At 29.3% G+C, this 22,661-nt stretch overlaps 3 protein-coding genes across 4 annotated transcripts; 2 read left to right on the forward strand and 1 right to left on the reverse strand.

The window, feature by feature from the left end:
• Positions 1 to 20: 20 nt before the first annotated feature.
• On the reverse strand, positions 21 to 11,632 carry LOC130450582 (uncharacterized). Its single transcript, XM_056789042.1, has 4 exons — positions 11,295 to 11,632; positions 10,261 to 10,813; positions 4,312 to 4,495; positions 21 to 3,631 (listed from the first exon to the last, which is right to left on the reverse strand). Exons 1-4 carry the CDS (start codon positions 11,337 to 11,339, stop codon positions 2,164 to 2,166), a joined length of 2,250 nt encoding a protein of 749 aa, XP_056645020.1. The 5' UTR covers positions 11,340 to 11,632; the 3' UTR covers positions 21 to 2,163.
• A 93-nt stretch (positions 11,633 to 11,725) lies between these two features.
• On the forward strand, positions 11,726 to 12,646 carry LOC130450996 (COMM domain-containing protein 2-like). The gene is made up of 3 exons (XM_056789770.1): positions 11,726 to 11,925; positions 11,976 to 12,136; positions 12,213 to 12,646. The coding sequence occupies exons 1-3, from the start codon at positions 11,859 to 11,861 to the stop codon at positions 12,594 to 12,596; spliced, it is 612 nt and encodes a 203-aa protein (XP_056645748.1). The 5' UTR covers positions 11,726 to 11,858; the 3' UTR covers positions 12,597 to 12,646.
• A 3,423-nt stretch (positions 12,647 to 16,069) lies between these two features.
• On the forward strand, positions 16,070 to 22,516 carry LOC130451485 (uncharacterized). 2 transcript variants are annotated; one of them, XM_056790523.1, is made up of 2 exons: positions 16,070 to 16,125; positions 19,878 to 20,435. In XM_056790523.1, exons 1-2 carry the CDS (start codon positions 16,110 to 16,112, stop codon positions 20,336 to 20,338), a joined length of 477 nt encoding a protein of 158 aa, XP_056646501.1. In that variant the 5' UTR covers positions 16,070 to 16,109; the 3' UTR covers positions 20,339 to 20,435. The 2 variants fall into 2 exon arrangements, with proteins under 2 accessions (XP_056646501.1, XP_056646499.1); XM_056790521.1 differs by lacking the exon at positions 16,070 to 16,125 and adding an exon at positions 19,338 to 19,509 and having other exon boundaries at positions 19,878 to 22,516.
• Positions 22,517 to 22,661: the final 145 nt, after the last annotated feature.

The following is a 22,661-nucleotide window of genomic DNA, read 5'->3' on the forward strand; positions in this document are numbered from 1 at the left end:
ACGAAAATAATATGCCACAACAGAAACAGAAGTATTATTTACTACAAAATTCAAACTTTATACCAGGTAAGCCTTCAAATATCAACTCACGCATTTCCTAGCCAATCATGAAAAGATGAAGATCCAGTAGTACATTTTGACTGAAAGTTAGGACATAGTTCACCTAGAATAAGCATTCTTTTTTCAATTTATAACCCAACGTAAACCGAAAATCTTAACAAACTACTTGATTTGAGGTCGGTTCTTAATAAGCACATTTAGTGCAAATGTCACGAACGCCATTGTGTTTTCTAGGTTATTGGATGTTAACAAACTGCTTTGTAGTATGTTTTAAGCATTTATGTAATACTCCTATATAGACAGTTGGTATGAGAAAAAACGGTGCCAACAATGTTTATTTTCGTTTTCGTTCGAGACACTTTATCTTTACTGCGCATGCTTTATGCGCGCAAAAGATGCGAACAAATAGAACACTATTTGTTTCACTTAGTCGGAACATCTTCCACTTATATAAACTGTTCATTACACATATGGTTTTAAGCAAAAGATCTATATTAGTACATTTTTTTTATCCAAAATATCATCTAATGTATATTTTAGTTTAGATTATGGCAATTATTTGTTGAGTTTTAAATTGTGCCAAAATAATGGAAAAAACGTATGCAAAATCAGTCTTTAAAATGCTAAGTTGAAAAATGGATGAATTGATACTTGTGGAATTTTGTCATTTTATCTATACAACAAATATTTTACATATTTGTAAATTTATTGTAGAAAGTACTTGTGAGACTTTGAAAAATATGCCCCGAAAACAATATAAAATTTGTTACTGTTATAAAGAATAGATTTGTTAAACTAAATTTCATACAAATACTATAGAAATACAGAAGAAAAATATCTAGATCAAGGGGTCTTTTACATTCAATAAATTAAAAAAATATTAGTGTTACTCGAAATTTGAGCTTTTCTCTCATTGTATTCTATCGAATTATTTAATTCCTGTATTCTACTAAGCGTTGAGACCACGGAATCGGATCACTTCTTACCACTGAATGAATAACCACCCTATCCTAACCCCTCTCTTGATAATGGCTTTAAAGCAGGAGTCGAGACTTGGAGAATTTTCAAATTCCAAGGCGGCTCAACCCGTGAACCTAGTCCTGTTGTTCATAATCCTGACCGCGGAAACCTATCTGGACATGGTTATGGTTGTGCACTATACTAATTAAATATAAATTCTTTTCACAAGACGAAACAGATATCTGAAATATCCATAAAATAAAGTTGGCATTATGTAAACTGGGCCATTCTGGTATAAAGAATTTCTATAAATAGATATGAACTTGAAGCAAACATTATAATAAAATCGCATAAAAATATCTAAATACAATCCAAATTTGGAATGGACACCCTGTTTACTATTGAATATTTTAGAAGATACTTTCTATCCGGTTTTATATTTATCCTCAGAAACGGCCATTCCTATGTTCTCGACTGTCGGCTTTCAACAGATGACGTTACACGTAGATCAGACGGGCCACCTACCCTCTACCAACTTTGACCACCATCCATCTATTTTATATAAGTAATCTGTTAAAATACCTGACTACATAGAACATACCCCTAAGAATACTGGCACAAAATATGGTATCCACTCAGTGGAATCGAATTAAAACTAAAGAGCACAGCAAATAATTTTCTGTATTAATCTGAACTACTAATTTTTTGTCTGGTGAACTTCGGAAATTCAAAAAATAACATACAAATTAACGAAATAATCATAAATTATATTACAAAATAATAATCAACAATTATTAATGGAACTAATTAAACTCAAAATAAAGGTATACATTCTAATATACTAAAGGAACAAAAGACTGAGAATTAATTACTTATAGTGATACTCCCAAAAAACAAGCACATGATGAGAGTTTGGATGTATTTTTAATGCAATTATTGCTAATAGAACTCAGAGAACGTAATCTTTCAGCACTCTTATTCATATCACTTTTTTAATGCTTCCACAACAATCAATGTGATAAAAATTCTATGGATTCACTCGTAATACCCTCAAGTATAAATTATTTAAATACTTTTTTAGTTTCACTTGGTCAGTCATTATAAGAATAGAATCTCACAATAATTAATAATAAATATTATATGCTATTGAACGTACTTTTCACAATCCAATATGAAATTGTCTCCTGAATCTAAATTACTGTTTGTTTTATTGAGTAATTTTTGTAATGCTGGCATTACTTGAAATGGTGATTTCTCTAAAATGTAATTCAACGACTTGGATAGTTCATTGATAATAAATTTCCCTGCGGAGATTACTTGTTCCCTGTCTGTCCTTATAGTTCTCATGTTCGAATTATTACCTGCGTTATTTTGATTAGGAACTTGATGTTTACCGTCAGCATTTATGATTATTTCATCACCATTGTGTATAATCTCCAATTTTAATACCTCTTTTCCTACAACTATTATTTCTTCAATAACTCTTGATCTGTTCTGTATGTTGTTTTCTTGATCATTTACATTATCTTTTGAAATGATTACAGACGTTTGATGTTCGGGTTCTACAGATGCTCTCTTACCAGTAGCAGTTTGATAGAAAATTTCTTTGAGATCAGCATCTTCAATTTTATTTTGAAAAGGTGGAGGTGATGGTAGGAGCCACCCAATATGATAGCAAATGTATCCAGTATTATTTTTGAGACATGTACATGATAAAATTTCTGTATTAACAGCATAATTTGTATTTCCAGCCTTAAGACTAGGAACAAAATATAAATATTCGTTTATTTGTTGTATTGTTTCTTTGTCTATATTTACTGGTATATTTCTTGACATATTTCTTAATGCGCGATCTTTTACTATATCCAGTAGTCTTCCTGTATTATAGTCAACAAATTTTGTTAAAATAAAATCAAACAATTGGATTACATTAAATGATCTCATTCTATGAAAGATAGACTGCTTTATCAAGCACGATGATGTCTCAGAATCATCCAGTGAGAGTATATTTTGATAATTATGATTCAAATAAACGTGTCGATAAGCGTTAGTCCACATATCTTTTCTCTGCCAATATGCTTTCAAAACTTTCAAATAATTATCGTACTTATCAGCAAATATAATTGCTTCTTTAAACAACTGATCACAAGTTTCTTTGGTAGGAGCAATCATGATTTGCCTGAATTGATTGAAATAAGTCAATGCTTCATCTCTGTTAATACCGTTTTTTGAACAAAGTAGGTATTTCCAAAGTGACTTCAATATATGTAACATGCAGAAAAATACTTTCGATTGAGGCCATAAAGTATTCAGAGCTGTTTCTGCTGCTTCACAGTCATCAATGACAAATAGTTGGGGGCCTTCCCTATTACCGTAAAACATTGTGTCGCCTACTAATGATTGTAATATTTTTAGACCTCTAAGAATCAAATCAGACCTCTCTAAACTAGTAATAATAACACCAAGAGGTAAATAACCGCATGCGCTATTAGTTGACATAAAAAAAGTTTTGCTGTCATCATTATCTCCAGGATTAACGGATTCCATATATACAATTTCAGATGAAACTTTTATAAATTGATGAACTCTTTTGAATAACGGAGGACATAGCCTAAAAAACATTCAAAATTAAAAAAAGATTATTTATCAAGTTAGATTTCAATTTAATAAAAATTTTCCACACAAAAAAGTTTATCGATTAGTTTATAAGGCAAAAAATTTTTCTATCTGTACACTGCAATAAAATGTATATAGATGTAACATAGAAGTAAGAAACTATGAAATATGTAATTTTCAATGTGAAATTATAAAAATTTATGAATATGCCTGTATCAAACGGTTTTTTCCAATTATTAGTTTTTCCTAAACAATATTTGGTGTGATAATTAAAATAAAAAAATATTCATTTTTCTCAAAACAGTTTGTTCTCTATTCTATACGTCAAGCTTTCGAAATTCATTTACCCAAAGATTAGATATAAGGACTAGACTAATTGAGTTCCCAATACTCTCTTCTTTATTTTCTTGTAATTTGAAATGAGAAAATTTTAAGTGAAATAATAAGAAACTAATCTACCTACAGCACTTCAAATTTAGTTAATTACCTAAAAAAGTGTAAGTTTTTAACATAAAATGAAAATTTGAGGTTTATACATGAAACGTATTCAATTAATTCAAAATACGGAAAACTTATTTTCATTATAATTAAGTATAATTAATGATAATAATACACGATAGCATTTTATGATGATAATTTCACTTTTAGTCATAATAAAACACCTAAAATACTTACACAATAACAAAAGACTCTTGATCTATTTCAATCATTGCACATTTCTCCCCCATTTCAATATTATATTGTTCCACTCTTGTGATTAAAAATGTTTTGTCAGTATAGTCAATTGAGCCATGTTCTCTTGTGAAGAAATTATACGATCTATGGCAGAAATTCCTATCAGGGCAGATACTGCGATTTACTACAAAATATTTTTATTGTAATCGCATTTGTTAATAAATTTTATGAGAAAAAATACTCATCTGAGCAGTTTGTTTGTCTACATATACATTAGACTGGGCCAAAAAACGACTATATTTTATCAGAAATATCAATTTTTTACGGTTCAAAATACTTATTTTCAAAAAAAATTGAATACTTCACGTCTACAAAAAAGGTTTCTTAGCACTTTTAGTTAAATTCTCTCCAATAAAAGTCATTCGATGTTGAGATTAAAAAGTAATTTATTCTTGTTTTTGTTGGAGCATTAAATTTTTTTATAAAATAATTTTTCAATGTATTATTTCACTTTTTAATATTTGGTTATCTACTCTTATTCATTTTTAATGCATTTAAGTAACTCCAATATTAAAAAAATTCGGCTTCTCAATTAATCAAATTATTTATTTGAGTGGGGATATACTTTTTTTTATAAACTTGCACCTTTAAACTTCCGTTTTGAGCTCTCATATTGTTCTGTCCTTCTTAATCTCAATACTGACGCAGTTTAATGTACTAGTCGAATAAATAACTTATTTTTTTACTATTGAAGTTAGTTAAATACCGTGATAATGAATTTTCCTACGACCACTTATGAAAATGATAAATTGCACACTCATTTTTACCTATTAAAGTAGCTTATTTCACCCATGTACTGAACGATAGAGGGAATACGGAGGTTGGAAATCCTCTACCGTGGCTGAGCAGTACATAGTTGACTCTGCAACTAATAGATTAATGACTGCTAATAAAATAATGAAAGCCATTAGCAACACAAGCACATCAAACAAAGAAATTGCAAATAGAAACATTGGACATAGTCTTGAACGAAATGCTGAACAACATACTGACCCTGCACAACCCAAAAAGAATGCAAATTTGTGTATTTCATCTATACAGCAACAAGAGGAAATAAACACATATGTTAGGGATATCACCAATAATGCAACATTACAAAATCCACTGCAATTTAGTACTTGTTATAATAACAACTTCACATTCAACTTTTATAACGTCTCAGAAAAAAAGTAAAACAAAATTATTGATAATTATTTAGTTCTTGTTAGGTATCTAATATAATTACAAAAAATTATTGTTCTATTGGTTCTTTTTTGTTCTTTAGTTATAAAATATTTCATAATTATTCTTTACGTTTTTGTCATCTCTACTATTACAAAAAAAAATTTTTGTAGGTTTTTTCAACTTTTCAGCACACGTGTTTATATACTTTTTAACACATGTGTAATATTGTTTAATTGACTTTCTTATTTAAAAAATAAGTTTTTTGAAGAATTTTTTACGTGGTCGTAGGGAAAATAGTGTACACAACTCGTTGGAAAGTGTATTTCGCACTAGTTATGTTTCAGAGCTCGTCGCTACGCGGCTCGGCAGTAACTAGTGCGAAATGTATCACCTTCCAAACTCGTTATGTAATATACCAGGGGTCTCCAAACTAGAGGCTAGAGGGCCACGTCCGGCCCGCGGAGAGCTAGCATACTTGAAAACTCCTTTTAGAGAACATATTTTTTATAGCAAATTAAATTTAGTTTAATAAGTATTCTAATTTTATGTTAAATAATTATTAATATGACATCTACATTGATATGGTCATGGGCTAACTACTCATAAAATTGTTGTAGGCTAGATTGTTATTGTTTTTGTGATAAATTGGATAAAGAAACACATAATTGTAATGAGTAAAGACATGTATAATATGAAGAAAATTTAACTTCAGTATATAATAACTAACAAATTATTGAAATGAATCCAACTAACATTTTATACAATTTAAATAAAAACAATAAAAATTTATAACAAGCATAATGATATATGAAATACTAATGAGATATGTAATTGAGATTTTCCACTGACAATAGTTTGTAGTTGTGGACTAATTTTACTTGTACCAATTATTAAAAGAGATTTAAGATGCTCATCAGATAATTTAGATCTGTAAACATTTTTTGTGTACTTCATTTTGGAGAAGGTCTTATTCTCACATAAATAAGTAGTACCAAAAACAGAAAACAGCCCACGAGCAAATTTATGCAAATTATCAAATTTTGTCAGTGGAAGACTCTTATAAAATTCCAACAAAGATGAGTTTTGATATTTGTTCTTAATTATATCACTGCACTGTAGATCAATCATTTCCATTTGAAGTTCCGGGGCTAGGATTTCAATGTCAGTATTAAAAGGATTCTGAAAAATCTTAATTTGATTCACTATGGCATCAAAGTCCGAGAAAAGAGTATCAAAATTTATTTTCAAAGTTCTCAAAGTTTCGATTGCAAAATCGATAGGAAACTCAGTCTCAGTGATGAGGCTGAATATTTCACATGTTTTAAAATGTGAAAAACATTTACTTCGTGGTTGTGATTGAAACAGTATCAATTTTTTCCGAAATGATTTGATATTAGTGTATAAATCAGGAAGATGCTGGTTTTCTCCTTGCAATCTCAAATTCAGTTCGTTCACATGTTTTGTCAAATCAACATAGAATGCTAACTTCCACATCCATGCTTTGTTTTGTAATTCAGTAAGAGGGCGATGCTTTTCATTCAAAAAAATTTCGATCATTGCTCGAAGTTCAAAAAAGCCCTGAAGGACTTTCCCACAACTAAGCCAACGTACGGAAGAATGATAAGGTAAGTCATTTTCTCCAATCTCTTTAATAAATTGTCGGAATTGTCGGTGATTCAGCCCAAAAGATCTGATAAAAATAATAGTTGATATGATATGGTTTCAGAACTTCAGACATATCCAAACATTTTCCGTACTGTTGATGAATGATACAATGGTTTAATGGACTAATGGTTTAGAACCAGCGTCATTTTCTACAGCCTTTGACACAAGAGCGACCACTCCTTTATCTTTCCCACTCATGTTTTTGCCTCCATCAGTTCTAATACATTTAAAATTTTTCCATCGAAGGTTCTTTTGATTAATGGCCATTTCAACTCCTTTAAAAATATCTGTACCAGTAGTTTTGCCATGAATACTATACATATCAAGATCTTCATGCACTTCATAGCTTTTATCTACTCCTCGAATATAAATCAACACCTTAGCAGTATCTGACACATCCGTTGACTCATCCAAAGCCAAAGAAAACCACTCAACATGTCCATTTTTGTCGATCAGTTGAGAGGATATATTTTCAGCGATGTTTTCTACCCTTCGAGCCAGTGTTTGCTGACATACTCACAGTTTTTAATAAATTTACCTTTTCAGGGCATATTTCTTCGGTTACTGCAATTATGCATTCTTTGATCATTTCTCCATCGGTGAATGGTTTTCCACGTTTTTCAATTTCAAGAGCCACACGAAAGCTGGCACGAGTTGCAGCCTCTTGTTCATTTTTGAGTTTTGTAAACGAAGATTGCTGCGATTTCAATCCGCGCTTTATAGCTTCGAATTTTTCTGTCCGCAAACTTCCTGTATATTTTGAGAAATTTGGAAATTTTTTTTTTCATAATGACGTTTAATGTTATATTCTTTGAGAACAGCTATGTTTTAAATGCAAATCAAACATAGCGCCTTTTTACTGGACTCAATTACGAAATACTGAATGTCCCATTGATCTTTGAATTTTCTGCATTCACTATCAATTTTTCGCTTCTTTTCCATACTACTAAATCACACACAAAAGCAACAATTCAAATCAAAATACTGTTACAAAGATGTCTTAAACTTAAACACGTAAAAAGCACGTTTTAAGGAGGTACGCACTATTTTATTTCACAACAGTGTCATAGGAACTGACTTGTGGTTGCGCCACTAACCTTCTTATATATTCCAATTACTGCCATCTAGAAGTGAGTGGAAGACACCAGAACTTTCTCGAACCAACGAGATTATTCTGTACGTGCTATTAGCAATAGAATATTTCCGCTTGTGTTCATCAGATATTGTGTCACGTTACTCTTGATGGCTCGTACTCTACGACTAATCTAGAATTTACAGATAATGGCAGGAAAATTAATAAGATGCAGTGTTGCCGTTTTGTGGACTTTAGTCCGATTTGCAGCCTTTTATAAACGTTGAGTACTTTTTCGGACTTTTTTGTTCATCAGTGGACTATTTCACTTTTTACCACCAGCAACTATGATATGGTTTTGGCCCTCGGAACTTACTGGAGTAATCAGTATGGCCCTAAGGCTGGAAACTTTGGAGACCCCTGTAATATACTATTACATCGATAACCAATCGTTGAAAAGTACAATAATACTAGGATAAATTATGTTTTTATAACAAAATTAGTGATCCAACAAAAAAAGTTATTCCCAATATTTAAGTCATAAATTTTTCAAACAAGTGGAAAAAATCATGTGTAACTACTTTTGAGTTTAACTTCAACGTTGAATAACTTTGAAACGAGTGAATTTATTCAAAAATGTTAAGAAAACTTTTTTGTATTGTATTGAGTATTGAATTTCCTTTGAGACCAAGTATTTTGAACCATAAAAATATTGATATTTCTGGTAGTTACAAAACTCCAAAATCGAAACGCAAAATTGAAAAAATAAATTAATGTTTAAGGTACGATTACAAGGAAACGGCCTGTTTTACATTAATTTACCAAAAAAACTTTTTTCTAGGAAATTTCATATAATATAAAAATTTTCTGATTGATAATTGATGATTTTTGAATAAAAAATGCAATTACTGTTAAAAAATCGTAACGATACATCCCTTAATTTTATTATTAAGGACTTAAACTATCACGATAATTTTTTATATTATGAATGATATTTTCACAGTATCCCTTAGATAACATGTTTTTTCTTGGCCCATTCTAATATGCATTAATTTAAAAGTAATCAAACAAATTCTACTTAATTGAAAATAAATCACCCAGCAAAAGATAGGTATCTATTTTAATAATCTTAAAATATATTGCAATGAATCTGAGGAAGAAATCACTTTTGTCCTACCCTGGCATCAACTAGGCATACTTCAATTTCACCTTTCTGATTTCCATTTGATTAAAAGCATTTTATCTAAAAGATAGTTCAATTGTGCAGCGGATTTAATAAAAAAAAAATAAGTGACTATCAAATATGTCCCAAAGAGGTTCTACTGGATTGAGATCAAGGGGCTAGCTGGCTTAACTATAATATAGATTTTGGCCTCTTGAAGATAATTTTGCATTATGTATGGAGATCAATTTTTCTCCTGCAAAACGAGCATATCATTACTTATCTACCACCATATGCATTCTTTGGTTATATAAAGCATTGCACAAATCTTTCATTCATTCTTCTGTATATTGGGACGCTCTAAACTATATAATATGTTCTATCTTATAGCTGGAAGTCACAAAAATACGTCTCAATTTGCATCAACTATAAGCCCATGACCCTGATCTGGTTTCTTACAGGCTTTTGAAACTTTCTAATGCTTTCAAAATCGATTAGTGTGTCATATGGAATCTTTATGTTACATGCATTTGTTAGAACCTTCTACTTTCACTCAATAGCCACAACCCATTCTTTAAAGGTTAGCAAACAGTTATCAATCTTGAAAAATAAATTTATTCCATGCAAAAATACTAGGTGATATAGAAGAAGGAAGAGCAGAAACAATATATTTTATTTAAAGTTTTAGCCAAATAACAATTTATGCATAGATTTGGGCGGGGAGTGTAGATATATGGTTGTTCCCAAGAATTTAAACAGGCCATACCTATTTGTATGATACTTAAATATGATCTTAAAATATTAAAATTTATAATATGGTACCTACCAAATAATTCCTCATAATTAAGTGGATTATTTATTTGCAATTCTATTTTAATGTACTCATGAGCTGTTGATGCATTATATCCAACAGAAAACAGGTCCCTCAACTTATTTTGCACACTCTTACTAACCCTTCTATAACGTACTGAAAGAGTTGAGGAATGATTATGGGTGATCACATAATCAATTATACAAGGCATATCTGGGTCAGGAGGGTCCTTCCCTCTATATTTTTTTTGTATTCTCATTAAAGATATTGATATCCTAGAGGGGCAATTTGTATTTCTTGTACCTGTTTTTAGATTAGGATAAGTACTTTTGTTTCCTGTTTTATGCTGACAAGTTAGACGCCTTTTAAAAATAACTTTTTCCCCAGCACATTTTCTTGTATTAGATATGGAATAACTACATTGTACTTTTTCTTCCAAGGCTTCCATCCAAGCTTCAATTTCTTTAATTGAAAATAAAGCTACTTTAATGCATATCTCTATTTTTTTAGGTGAACCATACATAACTTTTTTGAGAAGTTTGTATTTCCATTCTGATGGGAGAGCATTCTGAAATTGAAAAGAATCAAAATAAATATTTATATTATAAACAACAGATGTTATATTTTTAACAGTGAAACAAGGAACATGTAAAAAGTGGCATATATTTCTTGAAATTTTATCCTAGTAATAACTCTTAATACTTAAGCCATTTTCATTTTAAATCAACTATTATTTTGCATTAGTAAATAATTACAACAGTATATGAACTAACAAATATTGTACGAAGGATATATTGTCTATCAAACAGAAATCTAACAAAACTGTTAATAGTCAAATTAATGTTCAGTGGTATTACATCTGAAAGGTTAGTAATTAAATATAATCTTGAATATTTTTTGGAAAACATAATGGTCTTGAAATAGTAATTTAGTGGTGGATTACTTAATTCATTAATTTCATTTTTGACAAAATTTAATAATTAAATTGGTAAGGCGCCTTACATATAAATATTTTTCGGAATATATTTTGTTTTAAAATATCAAATTACCTTGATTTCGTCATTAATGGAGCTACTTGAATCTGATTCACTCATGTTCAATATTTAAAAAGTTAGAGTTTAAAAAGTTATTTTGTGTGTAATAACTTCCTTAACAGTATTTGAATTTGAAATAAGAGCATCCGACGAGATTCAATATAACTTAAACTTATGTTATGGGAAAACTAATTGACATGTAGCGACTGTGAAAACAGGAATACGAATGTCAAAATCAGTATGACCAGATAACCATGATTATGATCAATAAGAAACAGTTGAAAATCACAAACTCGTTTATGTCTACTTTATAAGAAAATATATACTCTGAAATATTCATAAAGTCAAATGGTATATTTGAAATTCTTTATTATTTTTTATTTTTATATTTGTTTTTCGGTCACCGAATATGATTATTTTGAAATTTCGAGTTCTATGGCTACGACACATGTCAAATCATCAAAACAAAATATAAATGAGAATAACAAAATATCACGTTCATGTACGTACTTATAGGTATTGTTATTATCAAATAAATATTGAATAAAGAATACCATATAAAGTAATTATTTCATAAAAATGTTAATTTCTTTAAAGAAAACCCATAAAGAACATTTACATTTTCTGACACTTCAACAAGTTAAAAGTAGGTATTTTTCATTAAGATTATATTATATTTATTTAAGTTTTTTCTAGTTGTTGAAGACTTCTGTACTTTAGCAATAGATTTTGTAGACAATGGCCCTAATTTAGAAAATTATACTGCATTATCGAAGAAATTAGAAGTGGAAACAGATGTTATACAAAATTGCATTTATGGTATTACACAGTTATTATTACTCAGTTGTAAACATAAGGTTAGAACGTATTGTATTCTCTTGAAATAAAACAAAATTAAAATGATGCAATACATAATATATAACATATTTTCAGTTGAGTGATGCAGATTTTAGAGATTCGATTCTCACATTAGGATTTTCTTCAGACCAACAGGTCGTATTAAGTAATTTGTACAGTGCAAAACAAGATGAAATACATGCAGTTCTTGAAGTTTCTATTCCAGAACCACACTATGATGACCTACGATGGAGATTTGAGGCTCAAGTATCATCAAGATCACTTCTAAATCATGTAGTGCCAGTTATAACTATTGAACTTACAACTAAAACAAATGTTGATGGAACAGTAGAAACGGAAAAGTGTAATCTTCAAACTGATCAGAATAATTTATTACATATTATTAATGAGTTAGAAAGAGCACTTTCTGAATCTAAAAGCAGACATTCTAGAAAGATTCAGAGAGCTCTGAAAAATTAATATTTTGAATTATAAAGAGCATAATAAAATCTTTGTTGTTTATTTCTAAATACTCTCTTGATTATTAGTATAAAAGATAATTTTCACTAATTATGAAAAAGTAAATGTTAGAAACTGGAAGTGAGCTCCATCTAATTTAATTCAGAAGATATTTGGAACAACTTTTATGGACATTAATAGAGGGATATGATTTAAAATGCTTTGAAAGAATTGGTAAATTGCCAAACTTCTCGACTGTCGTTAATCCATTACCAGATTTATCAAGTCATACATGAGGTTAGAGAAATATTAAATGAGTAAATTCATGTGCAAATTTTACAAAACGTCTAAATTTAAACACCATTACTAGAAACATTACCAAGTGACAATTTATAAACTGCATATTTTTGCTGAAAACTCAATAGTTTCTTTATTCCTACATATTATCATACACATACATAATTATTTTGAGTTGCTATAATATAAACTATAATATAATACAAACAAACAATATTTGACATCAGATTAAATGAAATTTTTCCTACCAGAAATTAGGAGCATGCTATTTGTAAATTATTACATATTAAACCTAGGTAAGTAGAACTATCTGGAAACCAGTAATAATATTTTAATCTTCTATTTCTAATTTATTTAAAATACCCCACACCTGACACCAATGCAATGTTTTTCTTCTTATACTTTAAACTATTTCCAGCAGTGAGGTGGATTTCTACACACTTTACTTACTCAATTTAAACAGTTGAAACAATAAAATACATACTGAACACTAGACTACTCACTATTTATAATAATTATACACTAATATTTAACTATTCACAACTTATAATTTATTTAAATTCACTGGTTACTTTTTACTATTTCCATCCGTTCAATATGACATTCAATAATTTACTTACTTCCTCGCTAATAAATAAGCCAGTATTTATACCAAAAGAATTTCACGAATAATTCGATTCTGAAAAGTAAACAAACAAATAAAAAGGCCTTCCTTGAAATTGATTTTTTCAAAACAATATATTATAAACAAATTAATTAAAAAAATGGATGCTGCGAATAAAAATATGTGAAAAAAAATATCAACCGCTCCATCGCCAAACTTTGGACTATTCCTTTGTAACCGAACAGGACTGGCTTCATAGCCCATGTAGTTGACGAGTTCGTAACAATATGTTTATCAATTTTGCTATATCGGCTAATGTTGAATTACCTAAAACGATACGAACGACACAACTGACATACAAATTATTTTCGACCATACTACAACCATTAACAGAAAAATTACTAGTAGAAAAACTTTATACTAATAGTAATAGCATTGCATAAAGAATAGGATAGTAGGTTAACCTTATGGGGATATCATTTGACGAGGTAGACGCCACCAATAGATGGCAGTGGAGAGTTGGCGTCCATAGCACGTCTTTTCTTACTGTACGTCTAGCTTGAATTACCTGTTTTCTTAGCTTTGGATGCCGAATTACCCCAATAACAGATGGCGCCAAAATTATTTACAATATTATATTCAACCCTTAGCTGTGTTGTAAAGTTTCTTATTTTGGATGCCTATAGCAAAGTTGCAATGTGAGTTCATTATTGTATTGTGTTCATTGTGTAATTGTTGAGTTTCGTTGGTTGTGCATTTGGATTATTTTTTTATTTGAGAATCTGTGAACTTGGATATATATTTCATTGTTAAGGTAAGTGGATATTATTGCAATTAATATACACCACTACTCTCTTAGTTAATATATTCAAATTATAAGAAGCGCTAAATGTATAAATGCTACAGCTTAAAATTTCGAAAAAAATCTGTATATTTATCGAACTACCTACTAAAATGTATTTATATAACAAATAATCACTTCTTCTTTTAAATTTTTTAGAAATGGCTGGAAATAAGTGTGTTTACTTCAAGTGTGGACTAAGTAAGAGATCAGATCCTACAATTAATTAAAATGTACCAATTTCCTGTGAATGACCTTACCAGATGTCAAAAATGGCTAAGCACATAATAATTAAGGCTGGGCAATTATCAAAAAATATAATCGATAAATCGGAAATAATCGATTAATCGAAAATAATCAATTTTCGATTATTCCGAAATCGGAAATAAAGCTTCAAAAGAACGATTGTGGTTTGATTCCTACAAAAAACAAGATAAAGAGCGAGTATACCACTAGAAACATACAGAAGACATTATGGTTTGATTCCCAATAAAAACAAACCAAATAATTAATCTACAGATGATATTTGGAAGTAAGATTCTGATATTGAATTATGTTGGAATAATTATTCAGAAAATTAATTTTTTAATCGTTAAAATGATTATTATATTATTTGATTATTTTAACGATTGTACAAAAAATAGTGTGTATGCCATAGCCGCGAAACTTTTTAACGACCTCAAGATTATCTTGCCTCGGCCGTAAGCGGTCTCGGCGATAACTGTTCTTTCGATACGTTAAAAAGATATTTCGCGGTCTAAATATACAAATAACTATTCCAGTCTTCCACTTTGTAATAAAGCCACTTAAAAACTCTCTTTTAAATTCAATTAAACTGTACCAAAACCATTATGCATTTTAACATTGTATTTTATAAAACCAAATTCTCACAGGATGTTGTTCACAAGCTCCACCTTACACAACAATCTCTTTTGTATATTAATAATTAAAAGTTATAATTTGTCACTAGCTCTTAATGGGCTTGTTTCAAAATAAACTCTTTAGTCTTAGATTTAGGCTTGCAACTAAAAGCAAAACAAAAAATTATTGTCTTCAAAGATGTTTATTATAAATTTTTAGGAATGTTAACGTCTTATTCATATATATATATATATATATATATATATATATATATATATATATATATATATATATATATATATATATATACATTGGGAAAGAAAAGGAAATACATATGCGTTATATTTCCACCATATCAGTGGATCTTCTTCAACATCAATGACTGGTATATTCATATATTGTTCGATTTCATTTTTAATTTTTACATTTAAACTCACAGCAATACTACGTTCAACTTCTTTCATAGATTTAAAAATTGATGAAAGTTCGCTTTTCTTTTTTCTTGATGACGTAGCTCTATTCTCAGAAACTGGAATTATTTCTAATTCGCTACTAAGTTGTAATATTATATCTTCAATTATCTGGTTTTCTGCAAAACTAAAAAAGGATCCTTTAAAACGTGGGTCCATGAAGGTGGCAGTCTGCAATAGTTTATGAGTTTTCTCGTTGCTTTCATATCTGTTTTTAAAAGTGTGTTTAAAATTAATGAAGCTATTTCTCTTTTTAGTTCTACAATGTCTTCATCAATTTCAGTTTCATCGTATTCATCTACCAATGTTTTACCTAATTCCAAAGAAATAGGTAGAATGGTAGATCCTGTTACATAATTTTCTCCAGACAGAGTTTCTGAAATGTTTTGAATTGGAGTTAGTAATTCCAGGATATCATTCAGGAGTTTCAAATCATCAACGTTTAGTATCAGCTTTTTGTAATGTCCATTATTATAGGTTTGTAAAAAATTTAAGAGATTTCCTGTCGAACAATTATCTTGATTAAATTTAAAAGATACCACCATCCCGTTTTAGAAAAGGAAGGAATTTTTGTTTCCTTAGTGTTGTATTTTTTCCAACAGCTTTCAAACTATGTGCAAAAATATTCTGAATTTTTTTAATTTTACCTATAGTTTCGCTTAATTTTGCATTTTCAAAACATTTATTTACTGCAATAATAATTACATGTCCAAAACAACATATATGGGCTATTCCCATATCCTTAATAGCTTTTAATACATTACTTCCGAAATCTGTGGTAAACGATGTATTTGCTTTTTCTTCAATACTCCACTCGTTTAAAATAAGATTTATATTATTACATAAATTTTCAGCAGTATGATCTTCATCCAACTTTTTCTACTATATTATAAGGCATCATTTCTGTACCTACGAAAAAAGCCAAAGCCATGTCGGTTTTGGTTTGTAACTTTTTTGTCATTTTAAAGCTTGTTACGGACTGCTTAGATTTCGTCTACATCAGTAGTTTGGATCACGATATTGCTTCACGACAAAAGATCTTCCATTTCCTCTTTATAACTCGATATTATAAAAACAAAAGCATTTACTAGTGATTTTATTTTATACCGGTTTACACCTGATTTATTATCCATAATTAGTTAGATTAGCTCGTATATCAAATAATATAGCTATTTCGTTTATACGCAGAATTATTTGTTGGCCTCAATTTTGCCTTCTTCTTATATAGATGGTTCAAGCATCTCCTTTTTAATGTAAGTATTCTTTGTTTTTATGCTCAACAATTATTTTTTAATTTTACCTCAGTATTGGCTGAAAAAATCAAAATTATCCCTTATTTTCCTTCCCCTGAGGGATTTTGCTCAAAATCAATGCAGGTTTCATCTTTCGCCGACACCTATATTAAATAAAATAAAAAACTTAGAAAGACGCGGCCCGCTGGACACTATCTAACATCAAAGAAAATAATGATATTTTCTATTTTTTTTAAGGTAAATGCCATTTGTAAAGAGCTTTTTAAGAATAATTTTTGTACCTAGTCAACTAAATAAGTTTAAATTTTATATCTCTAATTATAAATATGTAGGTATTTGTATTTGGTTGAAGCAATTAATTAAATGGGAGTGTGCTCTTACTTAATTTTATGTAATTGATTAATATAATCAATAATTGTGATACATTTAATACAATGTGGGCCAAAGAGATCGAAAACTCAAAACAAATATTTCTTGATTACAGCAGCTATAAAGTTGAATAATAACATTGTCATTTGATTCCCACCAAAATAAAATTGAACAATAGAAATATTTCTTATTATTCATTTCTACGAGAGAAGATTTTATTCTTAATAGGTAAGTTTTTGCAAAGAAAAAAAAAAAGAAGTTGACGATGTCAAGTTTTGGATCCAGTATACCTACAGAACAGAATATTGAGTTACAGGTTACAGGACCACAAAAAAGTACAAAAGTGTGAAAATTATGAAACAGAATCCATCTTTGATAAATTGATTATTTTCGATTATCGAGTATTTCCGAATATTCGATTTTTTCGATTAATCGATATTTTTCGATTATTTGATTATTACCGATTATTTTTAAAAATATATATTGATTAATCGATCACCCGATTATTTTTCGATTAATCGATTATTTTGCCCACTTCTAATACTATTAAGGTTATTGTTATTTTTTTATGTTTATGAACTAAGCACATAATAATAATGTAGTGTGTCTGTGTGTTTATATTTGGAAATTATCCTATCAATGAGGCAAAAATTTCACCTGTTCAAATGTATATGTATATGTTTTTTATCACATATTATAATATGGTTATAATACTATATTGTATGCCATAACAGATTGACAAAATAGTAACAATTAGTGAGAAAATTATAATTTCCTCCATTCTCAAGTTATACATGAAAAGTATGCTTTTGTTTTATCCAACATAGAATGTTTGAATGAAATAATATCAAATACTAGTTTTATTTGAATACAAATTTACTATAGATATGTACCAACAAATCTTCGATACGACGTTTCGTGCCTTCACGAGGCAAACATATAGGTTTTTAATGAGAATATGGTTATTTATTATAATTATTAGTCAATTTAAGCGATACCGCACACTGTTATCTCGAATAATTAACATCACTAATGATTATGCTTAAATACGTTTCTGTCGTAGATACTCGTTTTGATTTTGTCAAAAAATGTACTGAGAGCTTTACTTTAAACATTACCTGGTGTTTTCGATATAAAAAACAACTTTTTTAACCAATGTAATGTCCCTCCATAATATAACCACCATTTTTGTCCATTGTTCATTTTTGTTCTTCTATCTATTAAGGGTAAGAATATAGTAATGCCATATACCATCTTATGATTGTTGAATACTTTCAATAAAAACAAATTTGAGTTTCAATTTTATTATATATATTGCAAAAAACACATTTAACAAGAGATAATTTTATTTGTTAGTAAGTACCCGCTTTTATGACCATACTTACTTGGTTTAGACAATTAGACCTTTTGCATGCTTATATTATACCATTAAACAAACAGATGGTTTTGTAAGCATTTATGGTCTAATTGTAAAATATAATTTCTGAAACTTGAAGGTAGCAACAAGCTCCTCAAGTACATTTTTCCAGTCGCACATTATGAATGAATTTATCATCCCAACAATAGAAGCCTATTTAAAACTATAGAACAAATTAATTATTTTAAAAAAATGTTACGTATAAAAAATCCTGGAGGAGAGCGATTTATATTTTCAATTGTAGTAGTTGGTGTCTTTTTTGTAACTTTATAACTATATTAAATATGACGCCTTGGATATATTTTATATATTTTGGTATTGCACTTTAATGGCTATAATTTCAAAAATATATGACTCATGCTTGATTTACCTATAACAGATTTGTGAATAAAATCATTTTGTTAAATTAGTACCAGTAGTAATATAAATATATTTAACTCAACAAGGAGCTCAGTTTTAACATTTCTATATTATTTTGTGGTCAATTCAAAAAGTATAAATAGATAATACAATAAATAATATTTTCGATTATTATAACTTTTGGCTCTCCAATGTGAAACCAAGACCGGTCCTGGGTTAGTTGGTACACTTATCGGTAAGGATAAGGCCATTGTATAAATATCTTAACACCATGATAAAACTGACAAAATGATTATAAGTAGGTATTTTAGTAGTCGTTGATAGGAGAAATTTTTTTTCTTTATTAGAAAGAGTTTTTTTATTTATTGGTCTTATCCAAATTTTCGCATTGATCCTTAACTTTCAATACAAAGCCAATGAATATAATATTTATATTAAAAACAGATTATTTAAATATCTTTGGTACGTATATACTTATTTGTATATTTTTTATTTCTGTTTTTGTTACAATTCTTTTGAATGGTCTTTTTTGTTTGATTTTAAAAACCATTATTAAAGATAAGTATGAGAGTGTTTTTACCGTTGTTTTGAGCATACCAAGAAATTTCAATGATGTGTAGTTGTTTTTGAGAATGATACACAGGTATGGAATTATCTTAACACAATTCGGGAAAATTCTGTCATTCCGACGATGATATAAGATAGAATTAGGGAAATTCCAAATAAGAGTACTACTAGTCGTTATTCCATTTATGCCCGTTAAAAAAATACTACTTTACCATAACCATTACAATAAATATGAATGTCAACATTGATGTTCCTTATTTCAGGTAATGCTGTTTTGGCAAACCTAAGCCAGAAATCACTAAGCAATAAGCTGATCTGCAGCAAACATTTCAGTAAAAATATTAGTCAATCTGAAACATTAACTACTATTGCTGTACCATTCCGTTACAAAAATGATGAAGGTTCAGAAAGTGAATCGGATAGGGAAAATTTGGATGAACAAATAATCCAATTGAATGTTTCCTCACATCCACAAACATATTCAAATAGTGATTTTATTACCCCGATTCATTCCAAAAACATTGACATGATAGATAGTTCTATCAGTAACCACGAAGATGAAGAGTTGAAAGAGTTACAAAACCTTTCATCTTGTTCTTTGGGAATTGGAGGTAGGAAGCAGTCATTGCAAGAAAATGAACGGTTGAGAAAGAAACTAACCAATGCTAGGAAAAAAGTCAATAACCTGAATACTCAATTGAGAGCTAAGAAAAAAGGATTATGAAAACGCAACTCTCTGCGAACGTTTTGTAAGGAGAAGAAACTCTCACGAATTTTACAAAATCTCTTGTGAATATGCAATTACGATATAAGATGAAATTCCCATGGTTATTATCTGAAAAGAAAACTGCCCTGTCATTATTTTATAAAGGACCTAAGACATACAGATATTTGCGACAAAAAGGGTTTATTTTTCCAGCAATATCAAGAGTAATATCATGGGTTGCCAATTTCTGTTGCAAACCTGGATTCAATAAAAAAAATTTTATTCACCTTACTTTAAAGGCGGATACGATGCTGCCTTACGAGAAGAAATGTATTCTGATGTTCGACAAAATGTCTATTAAGAGGAATCTTGAGTACAACATGAAAACAGATTTAATTGAGGGTTTCGAAGATCTGGGCGAGTTTGGAAGAAAGCCTTTCCCTGCCAATGAAGCTCTAGTTCTCATGATCAGAGGAATCTATAGCAACTGGAAAATTCCTATTGCATACTTTGTATCGAATGATGGGGTGTCATATGCTTCTTTATGGTGTATAATTACCAAGGCATTGGAAAAACTTAGTGAGACAAAACTAGACACTATAGGCATAGTAAGTGATTTATCAACTACCAATCAGAAACTCATAAAGCATTTGGGGGTTAACAAAAACCAACCTTATTTTTTTCATAATGAGAAAAGATATTATGCTTTTTTTGATGCTCCCCATCTGTTGAAATGAGTTAGGAACAATATTTTTATATTTAATAGGCAGTTCATATGTTTTTCGTACATTCGAAAAGTTTATGATCTTGATAAAAGGAGCAAAACAGGAAAAACCTTATTGAAACTGAATGATAAGCACATCAATCCGAATTTTTTCGAAAAAATGAAGGTTAAATTAGCTGCCCAATTGTTGAGTCACAGTGTTTATTCTGCCATAATGACATCTTCGGAAACTGGTGAACTTAATTCAAGTACAGCTAAAAAGAAGGCTAACTTTGTTCTAACCATGAACAACTTATTTGATGCCCTGAATAGTACACGTTTACATTCAACAAAACCCTATAATCATGTTCTGAGCGATACGAATCCAGAAGTGCCAGCAGCTTTAAGCTCAGGATATGATTTATTGGAAAATCTATACAAAGTTGAAAAAAAGGGGAATTTGACCAGACCTGATAGCTTTGATGGTTTTCTTCTCACCATTAACTCCGTTAAACAATTTGTAAGTGATAAAAAAATTATAATAATAATTCAGCATAACTGAACAACCAATATATTTTGTATGTTTCTTATGGTATATTCTTTCTGTTTTTTTTTTGGTAAATCAATACACAACCTTTTTTATTATGTCAACGTTTCGGTAACGATGATCCAGCTACCGTTATGAAGAATAATGTTTTATAAAATTGTTGGCCCCTAGCTGACATTAATGAAAAAATTCGAAAACTAGAACATCAATAATATTATATATAATAAGATGGTTTAAGACTGATGCAAAAAATTGTACATTTTTCAAGGTCCATTCACATTAGATTATATTTTCGATAAAAGGTGAATATTGAAATATTTGTGTGGATTGTGGTTTAATTTCCAATATTCAACAACAAAAAGAATAATGAATAACCAATCATAATCAATGTTTTTATTTATAGTAGGTGTTTCAATAGTAAATGTGTTTACTTGACCCAAGAATATCTAGAGGTCATCGCGAGTAGATTCTACATGTACTACATTTTTGGGGTTTTACATTTTTCTTAACGGAGATTCAGGTTGTTTAGTGGATTTTGTCCATTTCTTTCTGTGGTCAAAATTAAGAGCTACTTTGTATATATTGTCTTGATAACACATAGTCCAAATGGATCGGGTACTGGTTATAAAAAATAATTTCCAGAAAACAAAAATATTAGAATTTGAATAATGTTCCGAAGCAACAGTATCATACTTTTTAACAAACATTTTTGAAATTTGAAAAAGTTTTAAAATTACAATAAATTTACTCAAATTGTTGGTCATTCGATTTTCCCACTAATAGGAATATATACAGGACCGTACTACTTGTAGTTTCTGATAATTTTTTCAAACGCTCTGTCTATGATTATAATTTTATATGAACAATTTCATAAAAAGTGTAGTTATTATTGTTACTTAATTAAATATTTCTTTTCGATATTTTCTAATAAATTCATTTACTAAAACTTTGAGTGTTTTATTTAGTTATCTAATATGAAGGATGCAATTACCTCAGAGCAAAAATCCGTGATTCCTGACGTTTATGCCAAAATCTAACTTTTTTTTAATTTATATTCATTTATTTCAATTTATTCATAATGTACTTCATAG

This window comes from Diorhabda sublineata, chromosome X (genome assembly GCF_026230105.1).
Source record: "Diorhabda sublineata isolate icDioSubl1.1 chromosome X, icDioSubl1.1, whole genome shotgun sequence".
Classification (NCBI taxonomy): Eukaryota; Metazoa; Arthropoda; class Insecta; order Coleoptera; family Chrysomelidae; genus Diorhabda; species Diorhabda sublineata.